This window comes from Marmota monax, unplaced genomic scaffold (assembly GCF_021218885.2).
Source record: "Marmota monax isolate L192 unplaced genomic scaffold, Marmota_monax_Labrador192_F-V1.1 WCK01_AAM20220418_F8-fsc00022, whole genome shotgun sequence".
Taxonomy (NCBI): domain Eukaryota; kingdom Metazoa; phylum Chordata; class Mammalia; order Rodentia; family Sciuridae; genus Marmota; species Marmota monax.
Window position 1 is genome coordinate 15454355 of NW_026695215.1, and position 24438 is coordinate 15478792.

General features: G+C 44.2%; 1 protein-coding gene across 1 annotated transcript; it reads right to left on the reverse strand.

Annotated features, from left to right (window-relative positions):
- Nucleotides 1-382: 382 nt before the first annotated feature.
- Nucleotides 383-23797, reverse strand: Trim42 (tripartite motif containing 42). Its single transcript, XM_046431776.1, has 5 exons — nt 23445-23797; nt 19192-19889; nt 13489-14309; nt 10343-10567; nt 383-469 (listed from the first exon to the last, which is right to left on the reverse strand). The coding sequence occupies exons 1-5, from the start codon at nt 23795-23797 to the stop codon at nt 383-385; spliced, it is 2184 nt and encodes a 727-aa protein (XP_046287732.1).
- Nucleotides 23798-24438: the final 641 nt, after the last annotated feature.

The following is a 24438-nucleotide window of genomic DNA, read 5'->3' on the forward strand; positions in this document are numbered from 1 at the left end:
TCACACATGAGCTTTTGGAGGGGACACCTAACCAAAATCATAATACCACCATAGATGATGTTCTTTTTGTTACCCAGGGGCTTGGCTCTTGCTGTACACACAGCACCTCCCAGCTGGGGCTCAGGGTTGCCCCCGAGCCGAGGGAGACCAGATGACTTGCTGCCTGTTTTGAAATCTTAGTTTCATCATAATGAACAAACAGCCAGCCATGAGGTCAGGCATGTCCTTTTATTAGCTCTTAGAAGACTTCTGTTGGAAAACTCAGAGGCACTGGGGACATTCATCCGCCACCTCCTCAAAGAAAATGGTGAGAAAAATACATCCCCATGTGTGATATATATATGTCTCTTCTGTGGCGCATCTCGGAGGGTTTCTGCAGGACTCAGAAGCGCTTCTGGAGGGCAGACTGGATGTTTTTCAGCAGGCCCCACTTAGCTTGCGTCTTCCCACTCCCGTCGGGTGTCACCACCTGCAGGGAGAAGCAGACAGCCTTGACACCAGCTGTGGAGGAACAGCAGTTCCTATGAGCCCAGCCTTACCATGCCAGACACTGCACACACAGCTCTGAAACCCTCAGGTCCTCCTCAAGAGCACGTGCTGTCAGCCCCAGTTCAGAGACTAAGAAACCCAGGCTCAGAGGACCAGACAGCTTTCACAGTGTGCTGGGGCCTAGATTCCGCAGACCAGGTCCTGCTTCCTTCAAGGCAGCTCACATAAGTGCCTTGAAGGTGGGCGTCGGGGCTACACCCTAGGTGGGCTCACCCTAGAGTAGTTCCGGCATCTTCCACCAGCACCTGGAACTTGCCTGATATGTTTGATTTTCTTACCAGACTGAGAGCACCGTGACTGGGGGATGGGAGAAATGACTGTTTTTCAACTCCATAGTCCTAACACTGGTGATGGTAAAGAGATATTTCTTAGAAAAGGGAAAACATCTTAGAAAAGGTTGCCCTGGGTGTGAGTGCTAAGCAGGACTCTCCTAGAAATCTCCCTGACTCTGCTTAGATGTGGACTCCACGCCTTGCCTTTAAAAAGTGGTGGTTTCTCCACCTCTCCAGTCTGGCAGCAGTCTCATTCCTTCCTGATCCTCACTCACTGAAGACACATTTAGGGAGTCAGGTTGAGACCCTGGGAGGAAAGATTTCACTGGGTAAAGCGCTCTGCCTGGAATGAGGGCTTGTGGGACAGATGGGGTAGGGTGGGATGTACATGGTGAAGAGGAACGTTTATACTAAGCACAGAGTCATTCATGTACAAAGCTTTTACCTTTCTATATTTGTATACAAAGGAAAAGGGCAAAAATAAATTAGATACCTACTAGCATTATGCTCTCTACTTTTATAAAATTTATTTTTGGTTTTAGAGAAAACAAAGTTTCATGGGAGGTAAAGGTCATGTTATATACATGACATTATCTATGGCTGGGTAAAAATGGAAATAATGCATAAAATAACTTTGAAAAAAGAAAAGTAAGGTAAGATATGCACACAGAACCATCAGGGCAATAAGGAAAGGGTCACATGGTATGAGCAGCTAGGATCTGACTCTTATGGAAAAGGAGGATTTGAACTTTTGCCTCATACAATAGTCAAGATAGACAAAGACAGATTGTGTGTGGCATGAGAATAGGACAGGGAGAGCTGAGCTGTGTCTGTGAACAAGGGGACCAGATAAACAGAAGATAGAAGCAGAAAGACAGAAATTGGAATAAGTCACTGAGAATTATACTTGACGTCCCCTCCCTTGTCCCAAATGCATTGGGCTCATATTGCTTTCCAAATGAATCCTACCAAACTTGTAAGATAGAGCTGCTTTAAAAAATAGGAGAAGAGCAAAAGCTTCACAGCTTCTTTTATTAAGTCACTGAAATACTGATTCTAGAATCAGATAAATAATACAAGCAAAAAATTATAAACCCAGTTCACTTATTATTACAGATGTAATAATCTAAATTAAAAGGGAGCTAACTGAAGTAGTTATTGAAGTAGTGTATTAAAAATGACACATGATGATCATGTAGGGTCTATTCCATGCATGCAAGTAGAATTTATCATCAGAAAAATCCTTCATTGAAGGTTAGATTATAGCTCAAAGGTGGAATGTATGTTTAGCCTGTACAAGGGCCTAGGTTTAATCTCAGTCAACCACAACAACAAAAATAAAATAAAAAATAAATCAGTCATTGTAATTTACGCTATCAAAAAAGGCCTAAAGGAGAAAAACTGTCTCAAGTAACACACAAAAAATGAATGTTTCACTATGCACATGTTCTCAGAAACTTAGAAGAAAATTTCCTTAACTTATTAAGGTTTACATACCACAAAATCAAAAATAATAATTCATTGGAGTAACTTAAAGATGAGGAATATGACAAAGAGACCTGCTATCTCTGCTTCCATTTTATGTATGACTCAAGGCACTCACCAAAGCTATTAGGAAAGAAAAAGAAATACAGGTTTAAATATTGTAAGGCAAGAGATAAAAAACATCATAATTTATAGATGATATGATCAAATGTTTGGGGAAAAAAAAGAATCAACAGGTTAGATTCTCAGAATGTTAATATAAAATTTTTAAAGATTTCTCAAATCAAGATTAGTCTACAGACAGCAACAGTCTTAATTCCAAACCAGGAATTCATTAGATAAATAATGAAATAGAAAACAACATTTATAATATAAACAAAGTTTGTAAACAGTTTTATTTATTTTTATTGGATATATTTAAGGTATGCAGCATGATGTTTTGATGTGAATATGGATAGTGAAATATAATTATAAAAATCAAGCAAATTAGAATATGTGTCACCTCACATAATGATTCCTTTTGTGTGTGTGATCAGAGCACCTAAACTTTTAGCAAATTTCTAGTATACGATACAACATAGTGAACTATAGTTTTTATGTCACTGTTAGCTTTCTAAACTATATGGTTTACCCAGGAATACATAGTACTGATACAGGAAAAAAAAAAAAAAAAAACCCTAGCAGAGCCCGTATAAGATAGTTTGAATAAATGTCCAGATATTCTTCAAAAATATCAATATTAATTTTCTCCTAATTACAGACTCAGTGTCTTCCTAGTCAAATTCTATCTGGAGTGTTTTTTAATGGATTAAATTTACTTACTCCAAAACTTTTGTAAAAGAATAGAGCTCTATGATTATCTAAATAGATCATAAAAAAGAAAGAAGGGTAATGGAGATATTTAACTGAGCAGTTCATCAAGACAAGGTACAAAGCTGAAGTTAAAAAACAATAACACAGTGTGGCATTTTTTTTTAGTCATCTTTTTTGCTGCTGTGACTAAAAGGATCCAGCCAGAACAGCTGTAGAGGAGGTAAAGTTTATTTAGGGGCTCATGGTTTCAGAGGTCTTAGTTCATAGAATGCCAACTCCATTAGTCTGGGCTCCAAGTGAGGCTGAACATCATGGAGGAAGAGTGTGGCAGAGGGAAGCAGCTCGCAGGGTGATCAGAAAGCAGAGAGAGTCTCCACTCCCCAGATACAAAATATATACCCCATAAAAGGATGGGAGAGGAGGGGAGGAGTGGGGGGGATAGGAAGGGCAGCAGAATAGAGTAGACATTATGATTGATGTATGTACATTCCATGTATGTATTATATGTCAAAATACATTCTGCTGTCATGTATGACTAAAAAACATAAAAAAAATTGTACGGTTTAAAAAAAAAAAAAATATATATATATATATATATATATATACCCCATAGCCATGCCCCCATGAACCACTTCCTCCAGTCACACCCCACCTGCCTCCACTTACCACTCAGTTAATCAGGGATTAATTCACTAATTAGGTCAAGGCTATAACCCTATCACTTCTCCTCCAAACCTTCTTGCATTGTCTCACACGTGAGCTTTTGGGGGACACCTCACATCCAAACCATAACAGGCATTGACATAAGAACAGCCCTTAGACGAACAGGTCATAATAGAGACTTAAGGGGACTTAATGTAAGGTTAAAGTGGCACCTTGGTTTTAGACTCACAGAGAAAAGATCGCTTGGTAGGTGGTTTTGGGGAAACTGGCTCACCAGATGGAACAACAAGAACTTTCTACTTAGCATTGCATTCAAAGTTGAAGTCTGTATGGATTAAAGAACTAAATTTGAAAGGTGAAACAGCAAATTTAATAAAAGAATATATAGAAGATTACCTTTTGGATCTAAGGGAAATACTTTTAAAACAAAACTTCAAAAGGTCAAACCATAAGGAAAAAAAATAATTAACTTTGATTATATGAAAGTTGAAGATTTCTGCTGTTTGATGAAGTACACTATGACCAAAGGAAATAGACAAATGTCAAAAGGGGAGAGTGTATTAGCAATGTCTAAAGCCATTGTCTAGCATATGTAAGGGACATCCTGCAAATCACTTGGAAAAGGAAAATACAGTAGAAAAACTGGCAAGGGATATTCACAGACTATTCACTGAAGAGGAAATCCTGAAAACTTATCTATGAGATGAAATTTAAAACCTTAAGGAGATACCACTTTATAACAATTGGGTTAGCAGAAGAGCAGAAAGCTAGATCTCACTGAATGTGGGTGGGGCTTAAATCATGGGGCCTCATCTATTCCTCATGGAAGCATTCATGAATGTGGGCAAATTAAACACCCCACTATCTATGACGGGGAGTTTCACCCATTGAATATTCTGACATGGGCTAAATGGTCCCTCCAAAATTCTTATGTTGAAGTCCTGCCCACCCCTCACCCTGTACCTCAGAATGTGACTCTGTTTGGAGATAGGGACTTCAAAGAAGTGATAAGTGAGGTGATTAGAGGGAGCTCTGCTCCTGCCTGACTGATGTGCTTGTAGGAGGAAAAGTGGGTACACAGAGACATGCCAGGGATATGCCTGCTGGAGGAAAGACTATGAGGACCAGTGAGAAGGCAGCCATCTGTCAGCCAAGGGAAGAGGCCTCGGGAGGAAGCAGCCCTGTTGACACTGCTCTTGGACTTCGAGTAAATTTCTGTTTCAGCAACTCAGTCTGAAGCCTGTTGTTATGGGAGCCCTAGGAAATCCATGTGATAACTCAGGGATGTTTTTCTGTCCCATGCCACCCTCAAGGTGTCCCAGGTAAGGCTGCTCACTGCAGCATTACTGGTGGTCACCTGAGTGTCCATCCTGGATGAGTAGGTGACCACATCAAAAATAAGGGACACATCAATGTTTATAGCAGCTCAATTCACAAATAGCTAAACTATGGAACCAACTGAGATGCCCTTCAAAGGATGAATGGATAAAGAAATTGTGGTATATATACCCATGGAATATTACTCAGCCTTAAGGAAGAATGAAATTATGGCATATGCAGGTAAATGGATGGTGCTGGAGAATATCATGCTAAGTGAAATAAGCCAAACCCCTCAAATGTTTTCCCTGAGATGTGGATGCTAATCCATAATGAGGGCGGATGGGTAAGGAAGATTGAAGGAGCTTTGGATTGTGCAGAGGGGAGGGGAAGGGATGTGGGGATGGGAAAGACTGTAGAATGAGACAGACATTATTACCCTATATACATGTATGATTATACTCCCTGGGTGACTATACCTTGTTCAGTCAGAGGAAGGAGAATTTGTACCCCATTTTTGTACAGTGTGTCAAAATGCATTCTACTGTCATGTAAAACTAATTAGAACAAATTAAAAGATGCATTCTACTGTCATGTATAACTAATTAGAACAAATTAAAAAATTAGAATTAAAAAAAGGGACAAGATGGCCATAAAGACAGGGATGGATCATAAAAACACAGTATTAAGAGAAAAAAGAGGGAAAGAAACAAAGCAAGATATGCGACACTCTACCTGCTATTTGTGAAAATCAGTAACGCATTAAAACACAATACGCCTCATGCAAGAACACATAAAAACAAAAAGACACACATAAAACAACAGATGTCACAAAAAGGAATATGTAAAATAAGAAAAGCACCTTGCATAGACAAGTGTTAATGGACCATGAACTGAGGTCTATTATTAATTAAACCCTTTGTGTATGAGATGAAATAAAACTCAGGTCCAGCTTGACTGAGCCTAAGTTATATGCGCTCCAGGGTTCAAATGTCTCTGCAGGGCAGGTAGGGAGGGACCAGTAAAGTTTGATTGACATGTGTCAGAGGCTCTTTAGAAAACAATAAATTCTAAGGGGACAGGGAGTGCAAAGGACGTAGGTATCATTTCAGACCCACTGTGAGCATGTGGGTGGCTGTGGGGTAGTTTTTAGACTGTGGAATGGTGGTAGTCACTCAAACTGTCCTTCAGCCTCAACACTTGACAATGAGTGGCTCAGCCTGGGGAGACATTCTGCAGCAGGGAAAGAGAAAGAGCTGGACGGGGAGGCCCGATGGCCAGGAACCCCTGCTCTGAGGCCGTGGCTCCAACAGGAGCAGCAGCACGCAGAGTCCCAAGGACTACTTCCTGAGCACCCGACACTGCCCGGCTGACAGACTGGGAAGGGCTTTGAGATGCTGGGTGGGAACAGGGGTGGCTGCATTTCCTGAAGAGCTATTGGGAAAGACCTGGAAAGCACCAATTTGAGACTTTTGTTGGCCTTGAAGTTTTACCTCCAAATCTGGTGTCATCTAGGAACTCAGTTTACAGATTGTGGTAGGCAGAGTAATCTCACAAATGTCTCCGTCCTAGTCCTAGAACCTTTGAATACACTATATTAGACGGCAAAGGGGAAGTAAGATTGCTAGGCAGCAGGTCTCCAGGTGGGGAGATCCTCCTGGGCCATCAGGTGGATCAGGTCATTGCAAGGCTTCTTCAGGTGGAAGGTGGAGGTGGAGGAGAGCCATAGGGATGCAGCATGAGAAGGACTCAGACCAATGCTGCTGGCTTTGGAGATGCAGAAAGAGACCATGAGCCAAGGGGTGCAGGTGGCCCCTAGAGACTGGTAAAGGGGAGGAAATGGATTCTTCCTTAGACTCTCCAGGAGGAATGTAGCATTGCTGATGCTTTCATTTACCCGGAGAGACCCGTTTTGGACTTCTATCTTCACAACTGTAAGGTCATATATCATTTGTATAAGGCAGCAATAGAAAACCAATACACTGATGGACAGTTTGATTTTTGTCATGGGAAGACTTCATGGAAGTTAGCTGAGGCTTGACATGAGCAGGAGCCAGTCAAGTGAGACAGTGCGTTCACAAAAGTGTGAATGGTGGTCAGCAGGTGTGCACAGGACTGGAGGAAGATCTGGAGCTAAACTGAGGCCAAAGAATGCATGACTTCTCCGAGAAGGCGTTTCTCTACCCTTCAAGTTGACAATGAGGCTCTTTGATGTTAGGAGCTGTCAGCTGGGGACATGGGCAAAGAGGGTTGAGTGAGACCAGCATGGTGCCCATCTCCATGGAATGTGTGACCTATTGTACTTGGGACTTGTACCCAGATACAGGAGCCCCAACCTGATGCTCTTTCCCATGCAACTTCTAGCTCTCATATAAATAAAACTTTGGCTTTCCCTGCTGTTGACTTTGACAACGCTCTTCTGGAGTATGTCCCCAGGGGTGAGCCCACCCCGCCCCAGACCTTGTTGCATCTGTTTATGGCATAGGTGGACAAAGGCTCTGGCTTTGGATACAGACTCAGGTTCCAAGTCAGTCCATCCTTGATCTTACAGGAGGCTGGACGTTTTCCTTTCCTGAGCCTCACTTTCCTCATCTGTAGAATGAAGCAGTAAATCCCTCCATGCTAAGTGGTTTGGATGATTGGGGATAATGAGTCTACAGAGTCTGATGCAGAGTTGACCTTTAATTGGGACCTTTAAAGAAAGTCTTAAGGTTAATCTTCCCATTGCATGCCCTATACTCCAAAGAAAACCTCTTAAAAAAATCAAAAAGTCTTAGACTATGCAAATCAAATATAAAAGGTGTTATTTCGTTTCTTTTACAAAAGTGCATATGGATGGAAATATTGCATTTTGGATCAGAAATGAGTCTGCTTCCTCTTTGCAGCATTTAAATGAAACCTTTCAGGAATACCTGCATCGTCCTGATGCCAAAGGAAAAATTTTCGATTTTATAGCAAAGAGCTAAAGTCATTACTTTTATGAAGCTTTGTAAATGTCATTCAAACACACCATCTTATTTTCATTTGCTTCTGAAGCCTTTACTTATGCAAATCATGACAAATGTTAAGGAAACCAGTGTTTCCCCCGGAATGCTAATCTCACCACCAAGAAGGGAGGAAGATGACTGCCAAAGGGAAAATCTATATTGCAGCTCTTCGAGTCAGATAAAAATGAAGCTTCCAGAAAACCTCATTAATTAGGACTCCACTCATTTAGATATTGTGTTAAAAAGCAAAGGGACTGAAATGCATTTCCTTCTCTTATGGGGGAGGGTAAATTAAATCGCATAAACACAATTTCAGGGGAATGTTATTTCTCGACTGATTATATAAAACATTTAGCTTTCGGGCATCTTATGGTACTTTGTAATTATTAATTTTATTTATCAATTTATTTCTTCACTTTTTAATGTAGACATTCATTCATATATTCATTTGTTTGGCCACATTTTCACTCATGTATTCACTCAATAACCATTAAGAACTGCTAGATGCAAACTGCTGTGGTAAGCATCGTGGGAAATAGAAAGATGGATTAGCTGTGAATTTTGTTCTCAAGGAGTTCGTAGTTTCAGAGGAGCCACAAAGTAACCACCTAAGAAAGACCCAGAAGGGTGAGATGGCCTATGGAGGACATGCACCTATTCCTCTGCCCCTCTATTCCTAGCACCTAGAAACGACAGAAGATGCATTTTTAAAAATGTCATGACAGCACCAAATGCTCTTTATGGGCAAGATATTTTGGAGGGATTCTTAAAAACTCTGAGAAGGCAGAGATATTAAAGGAAAAATCCATAGTGAAGAGGACACAGTGCAAAATGTGGTGTCAGCTAGGGGCCATTCCACGCTCTGAAGAGGGGGGTACCAAGGATAAGGGGGAGCCAACTACCAGGCAGGGCTATGGCCGGGTTGCAGGGGTGGAAGGACCAGGCGGGTTCTCTCATCTCCCTCCCATGCAAGTGTCTGACCTTGGAGTTGGGGTGGATGTGCATGTGGGTGCTGGGCTCCAGAAGCCATGCATGATGCCAGTTGCTACCCAAGAGAGCAAAGCCTGCCTCGCCATACTTCCTGTATTCCCCCATGCCTAGAGGCAGCAACCAATCAGATGCATTTCCTCAAACATCTGACCAAGGAGACAGAGTGGGGCTCTGGAGATGCTGTCTGGCCCTGGAATTGAGACCACTCAGAGATTGGACCAAGACTGTCCCAAACCACATACAAGCAAAATTTAGGGGAGCAGAAATTAAGGGCTAGGCAAAAATGGTACAGATTCAGAGAGAAGCAGAGATAAGTAGGAGGCAGAGAGAGGGAGAGGGAAAGGGAGTGGGGGAGGGGATTGACTGATGACTTTCCAGTCCCCTTGGGAATCATGGCAGGGGTCTCATGAGACTTCCTTTTCAACAGCATCAGTTTCCTGTTTGCAAAAGCTGAAATGAATGGACTTGCCCTTTTTCCTTCTAAAGAATTTCTGATTAAGACACAAGCTAGTCCAATTCCAAAGAATACCATCATGGCTCTCCAGCAACATAACTCTGGGCAGTCTTGATATTTTTTGCCTTGTCTTTCTCCTTTTAATATCAATAAAATTATAAGTGTGTGTCCCCTGGGAATATAAAGAAGAATCAGCCTTGCATCATAAAGCAGATAGTAGCAATCTGGTACTTTTTTTGAGGGTGGGGCCTACTTGACCTGCTTAATAGCTACTCTTAGCTTTCAGATAAACAAAAAAAAATGATTATTTTTAGTATTAATGGTCTTAAAATTTATATGGGACAAACTTATACTAAAAAATTTATCTGTTGTTTTGTGAGAAATTCAAATTTAACTGGGTGTCCTGTATTTATATTTGTTCAATTTAGCATTCGATCTTTGCTTAGGGACAGCACTCCATTTTAATTTTTCTTATACTTCAATTATTTCTTATTTTTCTCACACAACAATTATTCATTTACTAGATATATCCTGAGCACCTTGGAGGCTGGAGTTATGCCTTATTTTCCTTTGAATTTCTGCCTCCTGACGCCATACCTGGAACAAATGGTTTATGAATAAAGCAGAACTTAAAATTCTCAGCCCCATTTGCAAAGTCTGGGTGAGGCCAGTAGCCCCATTTGCTGTGAGTTACAGATTTCTTGAGCTTAGAGGGAGAGTTCTTCTGGGTTCTGTGATCTCATAACCATTCTAACAGAGCCACATCCAGAGGCCATCAAGACAATCTATCTGAGAAACAGTGTGCACAGTACCTTACAGATGTCACTCCACTGTCCAGGACCATTGTCATTGATGGCTCTCACTTTGAACAGATATTCCGTGTTGGGCGTTAGATTGTGTAGTTCTATATTCTGCTGCATTATGTCCCGAATTTGTCCACAGAGTTCTGTCCGCACATTGTTAGGAGGGGTAGTGACAAGTTCATAGAATTCCATCTCAAAAGAGTCCACGTCTTCTGTTGGGCATGTCCAGTAAACCTATGGGAGAAATGAACATGTCCGTGTGGTGCTAGCTGTACTGGTCCACACCACTCAGCCTTCTTTCCCATAAAGATTTATACTGTTAACGATCTGTGGGGCAGCTAACCCCAGCCCCTGCAGCTGCTGAGGGCTTTGGATTAGACCCTGTGCCACAGTCTTGGATGAGCCTGGCTTGGTGCTTGTGATGGCCTTCAGAAACAGAAGAATGCTACTCTGGGTTTTTACTGTCAGTCAACATGGAGTTGACAATTATCCTTTAGACACCACTAACAAAAGCAGCTACTATTTACTGAACACCTGCTATGCATCAAATTCCGTGTCAGGCATTACCATCCTTGATTCACGTAATCCTCACAACTCCAGGAAGATGGACTGTATTATCCCATTTTGTAGACCCAGAATGGATACATTTAGCAAATTTCAGTGGAACCACAGAATCCTTTAAGATAAAGAGCTTAACTATCCCAACCCCTATATTATACCCAAGGAACTATCCAGAGTGGTGAAATGACTTATCCAATAATGGTGAATCCATGAACACATTCAAAACACAAAATATTAACTCCTGGGAAGAGATATATATTAACAAGTCTCAATTAGCAGATGGTGTCTGGGATTATAGTATCTTATAATAAATGTATTTTCAAAGCAGATATCTAATGCTTAAAATTTTAATGTTATGAGAGAAAATTTACCATTTTACAGGTATACAAATTTTACAAATGAAGTTATAAAACTTAATAAAAATTAACATAATTTTTTCTATCAAAACAAACATACTTATTGTAGCTGGAAAATACAGAAAAAAGTGGAAGGGAAAAAAATAAGTAATGCTCATAATCCTGCAATCCAGTTACTTCACTGTTATATTTTTCTAATATTGGAATACACACAAATATGCAAATACTTTTAATTTAGATTATGTTGTATTGATTCCTTCTTTCTCTCACTTATTGTATTTTATATATTTTTATTTATCATTAAATATTCAGCAAACCACCATCTTTAAAAACTGCTCCATAAATAATTGACTCCTTCTACAGTTGAACATTTAGGTTGTTTCTAATTTTATACTCTAATAATAAATACTGCAATGAACATGTTTGGACATGAATCTTCATCTGAATTTTTAATCATTTCTTAGAAAGGAATTTCAGGAAATAAAGTTGAGTTTAAAAATCTCTAGGGTTTTTACAAAACATATTAACAATTTACAAGAGTATTTTCTATGCCAGAATCTTAAACATTTGAGAGAGTCGTCAACACAGAGTTTATCTTTTACATGATGGAACACCATGATTCACACATGAGCTCCATCCCACAATTCTAACAGGGATCAGTGAATTTTTTTACGTCAAATATCACTGTCTGGCAGTAGTGTCCTCTCTTGATTGCCAATGACTTGACTGCTTGTTCTGGGTAGGCCCTCTCCTATGTTCATTCTGGGAGGACTGATAGGTGGCATGGGGTGACTATCCCAAGCCCACATAGAGAACAGTCTCCCCCAGCCCCTTTGCTTTAGAGCATGATCCTGCTAACTCCCAAAGAAGTCTGAGTGGACTTGGAGATGAGACCTACTGCCATCCATGAGCTGATGTCACCCACAGTGTAGGCCTTTTACATGGTGGAGCACCTTTGCTTTAGAGCATGATCCTGTTAACTCCCAAAGAAGTTGGGAGTTAGCAGGATCATGTGTAGGATCACAGTGTAGGCCTTGCTGATTTAGTACCATTTGTATATGCAGTTCAGCTGCTAAGTTATGTGCACCTCTTATAGGAAAATCAGGGATGCTTTCTTATAGCATCTGGGAGGACATGTTCTACCTCACACAGAATGGTCATTCTAAGTGTCAGTTATAATAGACACCAGTCATAGAGGATGACACTTCAGGAGAATGGGAGATAAGTTTGCCTTGTTTCTGACCTTTGTTTTCTTGTTTTTAGACCTTCCTAAGTGCAGTCTGTAGATAGCAGCATTGGCAACACTTACAAGTTTTTGAGGAGCACAGTTTCAGGCCCCACTGAAAGAGAATCTGCATTTTAGCAAGATCTCTGGGAGCAATTAATGTTTGAGAAACACTAGTTTAGACTTTGAGGATACTAATCGTACTTAGGGGTATTCCTAGATTATGGGGACAAAAGATGGGCTCTGCCACATGGAAGCAGGCCATAGGTTGGCGAGGGAGGTAGCCCTGCAGGGACCCTGAAAAGGAGGCAAGACATACTCTAATGGGAAATCAGGCTTCATGTTTTCTTTCTTGCCTCTTTGAATTTTAATAAAGTATTTCATAAGCAATTCACTTTAGGTTCAGCTGGATTGAATATTTGTCCATGTCAGGTCAGGAAGGTCAAAGGGGAGTCATGTCTCCTGAGGTCAGGTCATGGCAGTTGTGGAGAACCATGAAAGACCCCACTCTCCACCTCTCCTCTCAATAAACAAAAAATATCTCAGGAGATATGAATTTTAATTCTGTTGGGGATGATGCTCCAGTTGTTCCAAATCATGATGAGTCTGGTTATTTTCTTGGGGGAAGGTAGCAATTTGGAAGAATCCAGGGTAGACAGGTAATGGAACCTGGGTTTCTGACTTGTTTCTGCACCTTTCCTTTGGGAAATGTTTCACTCTTCAAGCAGTCTCTTCAAACTCCTTTGGTTCCCAACTTGGGATCTCTTTCAATACAGGGGCCATCTTTACAGGGGGAGTGGGGCTTTCCATTGCATTTGTGACTATGAGCTAAATACACGGTTTGGTTTAAGCTAACCTTGGAAGATTTCAGGAACTTCCCATTTTTGAATGGGCTGACCACACAGCCCAGAGAAGCAGAGAGGGTTGACCAGATCCTAGAGGTCAGATTGGTATGGACACCTTTTCCCAACTACCCACTTCCATCCTGTGCCCTATCCTTCCCCATTTCTTACCTTGGCAGCTCTTGGATACACCAGGGTCTGGTAGATAATGATGGGGCCTGGGGTCTTCACAGAGGCGTCATTGAATGAGTACCAGTTGTGGAAGCTGCTGCTGTTCTGAGGGGGCTTGTTGTCGGCCGTGGCACTCCAGTAAGTGTAGAGGCCATCTGTGGTTTTGGCGGGAGCAGCAGACTGGGCTCTCCCACAGACCTCAGGACCCCCCTTGGCCTTCTCTGAAGCAGTGTTGAAGGACAGTAAGGAGGAGCTTCGCTGGTATATCTGCTGGTTGCCAAAGCTATGGGTACTAAATGTGACCTTCCTGGCAATCATCATTTCAGAGTGCATGGGGTAGGGGGAGGGCAGAGAATCGCCCGAGGAGCATACCTTCTTGGGTCCTGTGGGGAAGAGCTGGTGCATGGCGCTGGAGAGCTCAGCGAAGTCCAAGGGCAGGCAGTGTAAGGAGTGCAGCCGTAGATGGGGGTCAGGCCTGAAGGTGCTCTGGATGCCATCCTCGATCTGGTCCACCAGGATCTTGGCCGACTGCAGGAAGGCCACCTGGCCCGTCTCCTTGAGGGCCTCCTTGGAGTAGGCTATGAGGCCATCCATTTCGTTCACTTTCATGGTCGTGACGTACACATATTTCTCAATCTCCTTCTGCCTGGACACTTCTAGATTCTCTATCTGCTCCATGATGTTCTTCTCCTTTTCGTGAAGAATGCTGCGCAGCTTGAGAAACCCATTTCTGATCTCTTTCCGCTTTGCCTCCTTGTCAGATTTAAAACTGTTTTTTAAAATGTTGAACTCCATGAGGTCATTATCAATTTCGTATCGGACTGCAAAACAACCAAGTTAGTTTCTGTTAAAATGTCCCTCTCCCCAGGGGCTGGGGCTGGAGCTCAGCGGCAGAGTGCTTGCCTAGTGCGTATGAGGCCCTGGGCTCCATCCTCAGCACCACATAAAAATAAATAAAATAAAGGCACTCTGTCCATCTACAACTACAAAAAAATAAATAAATAAAATAAAAAAGCTCCTCTCCCCAGATGGCACAGCCACAGCAGGCTGCAGCAAACACCCTGGGCTTCAAGGACTGAGGGAGCGAGAAGGTAGTCACTTGTGGCTGGCTTGAAACAGGATCATCCCTTCTTGAAAATTCAAGAAGGGAATCTCCCTCCTCCTGGCCTCCTCCTCCATTTCTTCCCTCAAGCACAACCACCCTCTCCAGGCACCTTCTCTAGTCAGGGTGATCCCTGTGACCTTGGAGCTGAGGCTACAAGTTCAAGGCCACCCCCCATATTACTTTCCACCAGATTCTACTTCGTTGCAGACTGGACTGGAGATGAGGTGAAGGCACAAAGTTACTGGGCCTTCTCCTTTCCTGCAGGAAATCTAAGCTTTTGCAGTGGCAGGAGATTAAAGTTCTGATGACTGCTTGGTATTATTATTTTTTCATCTATTTAGGTGCATTATAATTATACATACTGGTGGGATTTGTTATCTGATGACTATTTGTAAATGCTGCCTCGTCTCATTCACCAGGAATCCAAACCAACAACAGCAGGAAATTAGCCACAGTTTTCCTCCATGGAGACAGCTAGCTCTCTTACACACCCTTTCTCTCTCTCGTGATTCAGCTATGTTCCCTTTCTTGCCTTTTCCCCATTCGTTTTCAATACAGGTTCTATTGTCACACTTGAAGGAGAACAAATTCACCCTGGACCTTCTTATGTGGCATTTGGATCTTAAGTTCACCTAGTTATTCAGTCAACAAACATTAGGAGCCCTGCTACGTGCTGTCTTTCTAGGCATGAGGGATACAGGTGTGAATAGGAGAGGGCACCTCTCTTCATACACCCAATGGTACTGCCATGGGAGGATGCGTGGGAGAGTGAGCATGAGGCCCATCTCCAACCTTTGAGATGAAAATATTTGTTGACTTTAGAGGGTTGTAGGCATAGGGGTCTATATGATAGGTAAGATTCTCCACATAGAAGGCCACTGCTACAGGGAATGGGTGTATAATCCTCATCACATTTTATTTAATAGTGAGGATTACTGGATTTATTTTGCTTGGCTTAACATAATCCTTGGTCCACAGGAAGCTGGGCTTCTGTGAATAGTGGCCATTGTAACAATGGTGTGCATTGGAGTAACAGAAAACATAGGGTTCCACTGGAGCATGAGAACAGGGACCACAGTTGCCACCATGAGCAGTAAGGGAGAGTTGGTCAAAAGTGCTTGTAATATCTTTGTAATACCTCTGGGGCGAATGTCAGCAATGTCACTTTCTGGCCTATTCCCCAAAGCCCCCATCTCTGCCCCCCTTCTCCCTTACATGAGGCCATGCAGATTAGGCTGAAGGGAAAATCCTGGGGTCTAATTTCATCAGGGCCTTCAAAGTGCTCCCTGAACTCCCCAAATGCAAGTCTACTGTGACTTGTGGTAGCTGAAATTCTATGTTATGCATTATTTTCTTTCACTAGTCAATAGTAATCCTTTGCTAATGATACTTTGGTAGGAAATTCCTGGCTTTATTGGGAATTAGTTAAGTTGATTAGAGCAAAGTCTGGAGGGAGTATAAAAATGTCTTAAATGAGCAAGAAGAGGCAGCACCAGGAGAGAAAAACAGAAAGACAGGGTTTGTTGTCACACTTGAAGGAGAACAAATTCATCCTTCATATAGACCCCATATAGAACAAATTCATCTATCAATAGACCCCATACAGACCCAAACCTCACAAATATGATGGCTTAGCAAGAGCTGGAATTAGAGCAAAGGCAAATCAAGGTCTTTTTCAGGCAACACACTGAAAACTAACTACTATTTATTAAACATTTATTATGGACCAGATCCATGTATTATCATATATTATACATATTATGGACCAGATCCATATATTATCATATATTACATGGATCTTCCTATACAGTAAGATATTATTCCCATTTATAGATGAGGCAACTAAGGTTCAGAGGGGTTAAGTGACTGCCCAGAGTCATGTGGCAAGTAAATAGGAGAAACTGGATCCTGTCCTGAATTCTACTTTTTTGGTCCCAAAGACTATGTTTTTGTGTGTGTGTGTGTGTGTGTGTGTGTGTGGCAGGGTGGTAATCAGAGATTGAACCCATCAGCACTCAACAACTGAGTCACATGCCCAGCCATTTTTTTTAAACATTTTATTTAGAGACAGGGTCTTGCTAAGTTTCTTAGGGCTTTGCTAAGTTGCTGAGGCTGGCTTTGAACTCCTAATCCTCCTGCCTCAGCCTCCTGAGCTACTGGGATTACAGGTGTGCACCACCACACCTGGCTATGTTCTTAATTGTACCTGTTGTCAGCTTTCTCTGAGCACCAGAATCACCCTGGGGGCTTTAGAAAGACTGAACTCTCACCTCACTTGCTGATATTCTGAATCAATTGGCCTAAGTTGGGGCCCAGAAATCCTGGTGAGGCAGTTTCCAGCTAGATTTGGAATCTACTCCAGGGAATCTCCTGGGGCTCTTGCTTTAAATACAGATTTTGATGCAATAGGCCTGGGTTCGAGCTGAGATCTTGCATTACTAACAAGCCTGGGTGATGCCCGTGTTGCTGGTCCGCACATTTTGAGTGGCAAGGAACTAAATTTTTGAGCTCCCTCAGTGCAGTGGTTCTCAGTCTCAAATGCATATTACAACACAATGGGGAGCTTTAAAATTATCCCTGTTGCTCACCCTACTGGGTTAGACAAGGGCACAAAAGTTGTTAGTGAAACTCCTGAACTGGATCTTCTCTGTAGGGCCCAGATTTTTTTTTTTAACAAATGTGCTCAAGTAACCTGCTTTTGAATAACCTGGAGATGTGTTCAAAAATGCAGATTTATGGTACTCCCTATATGTGAGCCCAGTGGTCAAGAACAAGTTCAAACTGATTCCAAAATGTTGCTTTTGTTTCTTCAGCATTGATGAACAGATTAAATTATTTACTCAGATCTGATATCTAATTTACCTATCATCCCTGCCACCTTCTCAGCTGCTGGGCTCCCTGGAATTTGTGCTGGTATTGTCCCTCAACCTTGAATTGAACTTGGCTGTCTGACTTTTAGGTGTTCTGGACTCCGAAAAAACTATCCTAGTGTTGACTGTCCTGTGTTAAGGACCTAGGTTACCTACAGCTGCATGGGAGCCACAGAGGCTCCAGGCAGAAGTTCCTTCCCCATATTGAGACCCCAAAGAATCTGGTCAAGTCCTAGTTTGGGCAGGCAGTAAGTCCTACCTCAAGAAAATCCTCTAGGAGCCAACCATTTTCTGAGCAATGGGCCTCCTGCAAGCTTTCTTTAACATAAGACTTTCCTGTTGGAGGTTCCCAAGCTGAAGAGGATGTCAGTTATGTCCCAGTGTTTGGCAATTGAGAAAATCATGTCACTCCTGAACTATCCAGGCTGCTGAGAGATTCTGGGCGACAAGAACAGGAGCAAAATCTGTCTCCAACTCCCCTTAATACCTAGTGGGACCTTTCTGTGTGCTCAGGGCAAAGCCACCCCCCCCCCCCCCGTGTTTGGGCATGTTGTTGCAGTGGACAGCAAAGTACATGGCAAAGGGAAGGGGCTGGCATGATCTGGTGCCCCTGGTCACTGCCAGTAGGCCACTCCTTAAGGAAACAGACCACAGAAGTTAGGTTAGATTTTAGATCATGGCCACTGTTCAATACAGAGTAGGTTGTCAAATGAGTGCTGTGGCATTAATGTGGATTTTGGAGTCAGATCTATGGGGTCTGCCTCTTATTAGCTGCCTTGTGCTATTATTTCCTTGAAGCACAGTTGTCTTCTCGATGGAGAGGATTTTGATGCCCTGTACTGTTGGATGATTGAGATGGGACATGACGTGTTCCCAAGGCTTACGCACATCTGCCTTCTGTTCCTGGAGGAAAAGAGGATGCAGGTTCCTCAGACCTAACCAGATGGAGATATAGGCAGAAATTATGGGGCACTTTACAGGCCTTTATGAACTATTATTGTACTTGTTTCCATGACAGAAGCCAAGGTCAGTTTTCCTTATAGAAGCCACAACTAAATTCTATTAGCCAATATAAACAACTATGAACAGGCATACTAAGGAAAGACAAGGCATTGACCAGAATGTTCTTGGCTATTTTTGAGTTTCCCCATTATTATGTCTTAGTTATCAGTTCATTTACTTTGCTGTCTGCAACTCTGGGGAAAAGTTCATGGGGAGAGGAGAATTTTTAAATTGAACTGATTCTCAGCATTAGCTTATTTATTTCCCTTTTGCAGACTAAGGGGAGGGGGAATATCTAAGTTCACTGACAAAACACCTTGAATAGGGTTACAGAGCTTCAGGACACTATATGATCATACTCCTCATTTTTCTTGGGAAAAATGAGGCCAAAAGGACATAAAGATCATAACCAAGATTATAGAATTGTTATGCACTATGCCAGGTAGTTTTTTTTGATATGCTTATAAAAAAGCATACTTAATCCTCACAGCAACCCAGTGAGGGAATTACTAGGCTCATCCCATTTTATAGATGAGGAAACCGAGCCGCAGTGAGGCTGTGGCTGGTGGAAGCTGTCAGGTGTAGGCACCCGGACTTGCAGGGAGCTTGGGTTCCCCAGGTCTGGATCCCTCCACCAGGTGGAGACCAGGCTCTCGCTAACAGATGGCCCCAAGCCACCTCCCCATCAGGCCCTGAATTAGGAGGGGGTGAGAAGTGAAGCAAGACCTGCTTTGAACTTGGCGATGGCACTGAAGAGGGCGGCGGCCCTCTCGGAGCAGGCGTCTATGAGGCTGATGGTGTCGTGGCCGTTGTGGAAAGTGATCTTGCAGAAGGTGCAGAGCAGCTCATTGTCGTTGCGGCAGTACTCGTTGATGCGGCTGGATGGGTGGTGGATGCAGATCTTCTCGTCCTGGTCCTCAGGGCTGGTGTCCACGAAGACATGATCCTGCATGGCCACGTCCGCGTGGAAGGCCTTGAGACAGTCGTTGCATAAGTTGAGGCGGCAGGTGGTGCAGCGCTTGTAGGCGATGCGGCGCCTGCGGCACACCTGGCAGTTGATGGGCCCCGAGGAGCGGTCGAAGCGCCACCTGAGGTAGCCATGCTCCTGCATGTAGCGCTTGGTGAGGCGCCCGCGCAGGTAGTTCTCGGGCAGCTGCATCTTGTGGCTGTAGGGCATGCAGTGCGAGCGGTTGCACACCGGGCAGATGAGGATGAAGAAGTTCTCGGTGACCTCGGCGTGTTTCTGCAGGTGCCGCAGGCACTTCTCACACAGGCTGTGGTTGCAGGGCAGCATGAAGGAGTGCAGGCGCAGCCGGTTGCACATGGGGCAGGTGAGGTGATCCACCAGGTGACTGCTAGCTGGTAATGACCTCACCTCATCCAACTGTGGGTCGCTGCTCCCCACTCGCAGGGCAGTCTTGGACCTGAAAGAAGACACACAGGGCTTCAGGAGACAGGCTCAAGAGCTGGCTCCATTTCTCAACCTCTGCCAGTTCTGTCGCTGGGCAGCAGCTGAGAGGGATGGGGAGGACATGGGCTCCTGCAGGAAGCCTGGTTTCCAAGCCTGCCTCCACCCCTTTTGTCTGGGTGACCTCAGGCAAGAAAGTAACCTCTCCCTGCCTGTTACTTCATGAAGTTGGTACCCAGGCCACTGAGTTTCTTGAGAGGATTAAATTTGAATTTAACACCTGTAAGGACCTAGAGCAGTCCCCATAGGACTGTAGCACTCCAATTACTTGCAGTTATTTTTTGAGCAAGGAAAATGCAGGACACTGGCCTGGCACTGACAGGTAGGCCTTGGCGTTCTGCTGGACATTGGTACTATCCCAGAACACCAGCATCAGACAGGGCCCATGTGTGACTGTGAGAGATTAGGGCAGAAGCAAGACCACTTCCTCAGGCTGGAACTCAGACAAGAACAGTGTCCAAACCACAAAAATGACCCAGCATCTTCTTATCAGAGTTAATGGGAATGAGTGCTGTTTTTTTTTTTTTTTTCTCAATTACAGATCTAGGCTCACTCTGTTCTTCCCACCTTCTAGATAAGATTTATTAAGATAACCAATAGAAAAATTACCTCCATATCCTAAGAAGAGTCCAAATCCCATTATAACTTACTGATGCTTTCTTACCAAGATAACGTACACTGGCCCAGGAGATGTGTTCTCACCTGTTGCAATGAGTCAGTAAATCCGATCTTGCCAGTTACAGGTGTACACTTATGTTTTGTCTGGGGGGCACTGACATTGTCACTATTATTGTATGTAGGATGGGACACAGGAGAGGGTGACTAAGTGTCCTTCTCATGACACCAGGAGGTCAATACCCGGGCCAGGCCTAGAACCCCTATGGCCTGACTCTGGAGGATCAGGGCCTGGGCTCCTGGGCACATCAGATATGATAGAGGGCGCCACTTCAGAGCTGCACATTTGACAAGGGTTTCTGAACATCTCATCCTCTGTTTCCTTCTCTATAATTAAAGCTCACAATGCTACTTCCTTCATGAGGTTGTCAGGAAGTCTAAAAGAGGGAATCTATATGAGGTGCTTAAGTGCTGGTGGATAGTAAGCCTCTACAGTGACTCCTCTCTGCTACCACCCACTAATGTACACAGTAGAGAAGGAACTAGAGGTTAGGTCCAGGAAAGCATGCGTATCTACCATTGTGCATGTAAAGGTTCTTTCTCTAACATCTCAAGTTCATATATTTAATTATAAGAACTACAAAAGGAGGGGTAACACCCTTGTAAATTCAAGTGCACAGGCTTAGGAAGTTACAGCCAGAGCAAAAGCAGTTTATGAAAATAAGTGATTTGGCTATGGGAACGGAGGTGGGGACAGCGACACTCTCTCTGGCTGTCCCTGTCTTTTCTCTGTTCACAGAATGTTTGGTCTGGACCCTAGGGCCGGGCTTCCTTTGCTCTTACCTTCTCTGCGTCTGTGTCTTCCCTGGGTCAGGGGCCTGTGTCTGGGAGCCCAGGCAATCAGAGCATTTGCCAAGCAGCCTGGAGAGACTGAGAGCCTCTCACTTCCGCAGGCTTGGGCACCTAGAGCTTCATCCCTGAGCACTGGGAGACTGGGCCCCAGCCTAGGGGCCCCACTGTCCTCAGTTCTTTTTCCTCTGTGCCCTGCAGCCTCCTGTGTGGGCCCCTAGGTACAGGCCAGTCATACATGGGGGACCAGATGGCCTTCTTCACTTAATAAAAACATAGGACTCTGAGAAGCGAGGTAGGACGCACAGAGAAACTGCGTAAGAAATCAGAAAGAGAGAGGGAGGGAAGAAGGGAAGAGTTGTGAGAGGAAAGAGTGTGCCCAGGCTAGGGGACAGGTGTCAGTGGCCCAGAGAGCTGCAGCAGAGATGGAAAAGGAAGGGAGAAAGAGAGGAAGGCCAGGGGGAGAGGAAATCAGAATAAGGTGGGATGGCCAGCTGAGCAGGTGTCAGAAGCTGGGAGAGGAGCCTTGGGAGATGGAACACAAGTGCCCCAGGCCCCCGGCACCTGATAGCCTCTTGCTCACCCTCCCAAAGATTCAGGTGTGGAATGGACATTCAGGGACCATGCTTCCATGTCAAAGTAAGTCCTCAAGCCCAGCATCCTGACTTCTTACTGAACCCTCCTGCCTCTGCTCTCTGCATAGACCCCCTGCCTCTCCCCAGCCCAGGCCAGCTCTCTTTGCACCTGGTTCTGTCTGTCTCACCTGGCTGGCAAGTCTCCCAGTGTCCCCCTCGCCCCCTCCAGGCCATTGTGCACCTTGAAATTACCTGAAGGGCATTTGCCAAGTAGGCTATGGTGCTTTGGATGCCCCAGTCCCATCCCAGATTAATAAAATCAGAATATTTAGGGTGGGGACTAGGCAGGGATAGTTTTTAAAGATCCCCAGGTGATTTCAATCAATTTACAGCAAAATTTGGGAGCTACTGATGCCTAAGGCATCTTCCCAAAGCACCAATTTCATCCCTCTCCAGTTGGAATGGACTCAGGGACTCTCCAAGGCTGGGCAGTGGAGAGAAGACAGGAGCATGCACATTACTGTCCACACCTTAGAATTCCTGGACTTGCATGCAGAATCCTAGATTCTCTATTCATGCAAATATCATGAGAAGGCCCTGGTGAAGAGTAACATTTATTGAGCATCTACTAAGTGCTGAAATGCATAATGAATCATATTCTTCCCCCAGACTCACAAAAGCTTTGCACACAGAATATTGCTTTTCCAGCCTTGAAAGCCTTAGAATCTGCCTCCCAGTGTTCTGTCCCTCCTGATCTTGTCATCTTACAGTGCTGAACTATGAACTTGCCTCCTTGAAGTAAGCCATATGGAAGCATCTAAGATTCTTATCTAGGTTCCTGGGGTCAAAAGTGGCCCATATAAGTTCTTACTTTTCCAATATATGTTGCAAATATCAAAAGTGCATACAAGGAATAGGAACAGCAATTCATATTTGACTGTCACATAAGAGACTACAAAGCACATACATTAGTCCTCCTACCACCACAACATGACAGTTGTCACTGTTTCCATTTTGCTGTATAGCACTTTAAAGTGCAGAGAGCAGGCTCTGGGTTCAAGTCCTGACTCTGCATCCTACTAATTGTGTGATCCCAGGCAACTCCACCTCTCTGAGGTTCCTTTTCCTCAGGATTCAGAGGCACAGGGGAGGGTTAGGGGGGTCACACAGGCAGTGGCTGGCGGTTGCTCACACACTCAGCCTTAGCTATGAGGATTCTGTACAGTAGAGGGTGTGGGGCTCAGAGGGCCAGCACCCATTTGCATGGTTAACAGAGCTTGGGTTTGGAACTCAGTGTCACTTGGTTAGTGGCTGTGTAGGATACACTGATTGGCTACAGAATTCTTGCTCTTCTCTTTCCAGACAGAGAAATGGACTCAGGGAGGCACTGGCTTATCTGGGCACCCCTCCACTGGTGTGAGGTCCCCAGTTTTCCTGAGCCAGTGGGAACCCACATTGGTGCCAGCACTTACGAGGTGCGGATGCTCTTGAGGCGACCTTTGTGGAAAGTGACGGTGGCATTACGGCAGCAGCGGCTCTCATAGTAGTAGCACTTGATGTTGCCGGTGGCCGTGCAGCAGCACTTACAGTTGGGGTCATTGGCCCAGGAGCAGCAGCACCAGTGGCAGTTGGGGTTCTCAGCGCAGGTGCAGTGGCAGAACTGGCAGTTCCTCTCGTCCTTGTAGGGGCAGGGGAAGCAGGTGCAGTTCCGCTCTGAGGTGAAGATGAACTTGCAGCACAGGCAGGAGCACAGCCGGGGACAACACCTCTGCCATGTGCAACACGGGGAGCAAACGCACATAGCGGTGTCTATGATTTCCGCCATGCTGGTCACCGGGTCCCCAGGGGCCCTGACACCTCCTCTACCAGAATCCTGCTGTCCGTTCTACGATGCAAGGTCCCTTGTCCTCTCGTGAGGTAGTCAATTTGGGGTTTGCGAGAAGCTGGCTATTGATGGGACCTTCACAGGTGGTGTCCCTACAGGAAGCTCATGGGCTGGCATCCACATCTAGCAGCTGGGGCATTTGCTTATGTCACAATCCCTGCTCCCCACCATATCTCACCATGCAGGGGAGGGAGCAGGGACACTGGGGGAGGGTGGCAGGTGGGTTGACGGACACTTCGTGCTTCCCCTGGACCAGCTCCAGAGCATGGTGATGCAATAAGCATCCTGGAGGCTTAGCTGTCACTTGTCACCTTTCAGGTTACGGGGCAGATTTTAGAAGCTGTTTCTCCTTGCTCGGTGCTCTTCCTGCTTCAGGTATGTCTTCTTTAGTGGCGAAGCCTGGGTATCATGACTTGGAAAAGCAGATTGACATGATTTTCCTCTTCTTGGGCATTTTCTCCTTTAATAGAATTCTATTTGAAAAGCAGAACACAGTGTTTGCAATTAATAGCAAGTCATATTTAAAGAGACATCACCATTTGGGGAAAGAATGAAAAGACCAATAGATACAGATTCCCTTG

Coding starts and splice junctions, on each gene's coding strand:
- Trim42 (XM_046431776.1), bottom strand. CDS start 23,797: ATGGCGGAAATCATAGACACCGCTATGTGCGTTTGCTCCCCGTGTTGC. Junction 10,568..13,488: donor TGTATCCAAGAGCTGCCAAG/GTAAGAAATGGG, acceptor TTTCTCCCATAG/GTTTACTGGACATGCCCAAC. Junction 470..10,342: donor AGTGGAGTGACATCTGTAAG/GTACTGTGCACA, acceptor TTCTCCCTGCAG/GTGGTGACACCCGACGGGAG.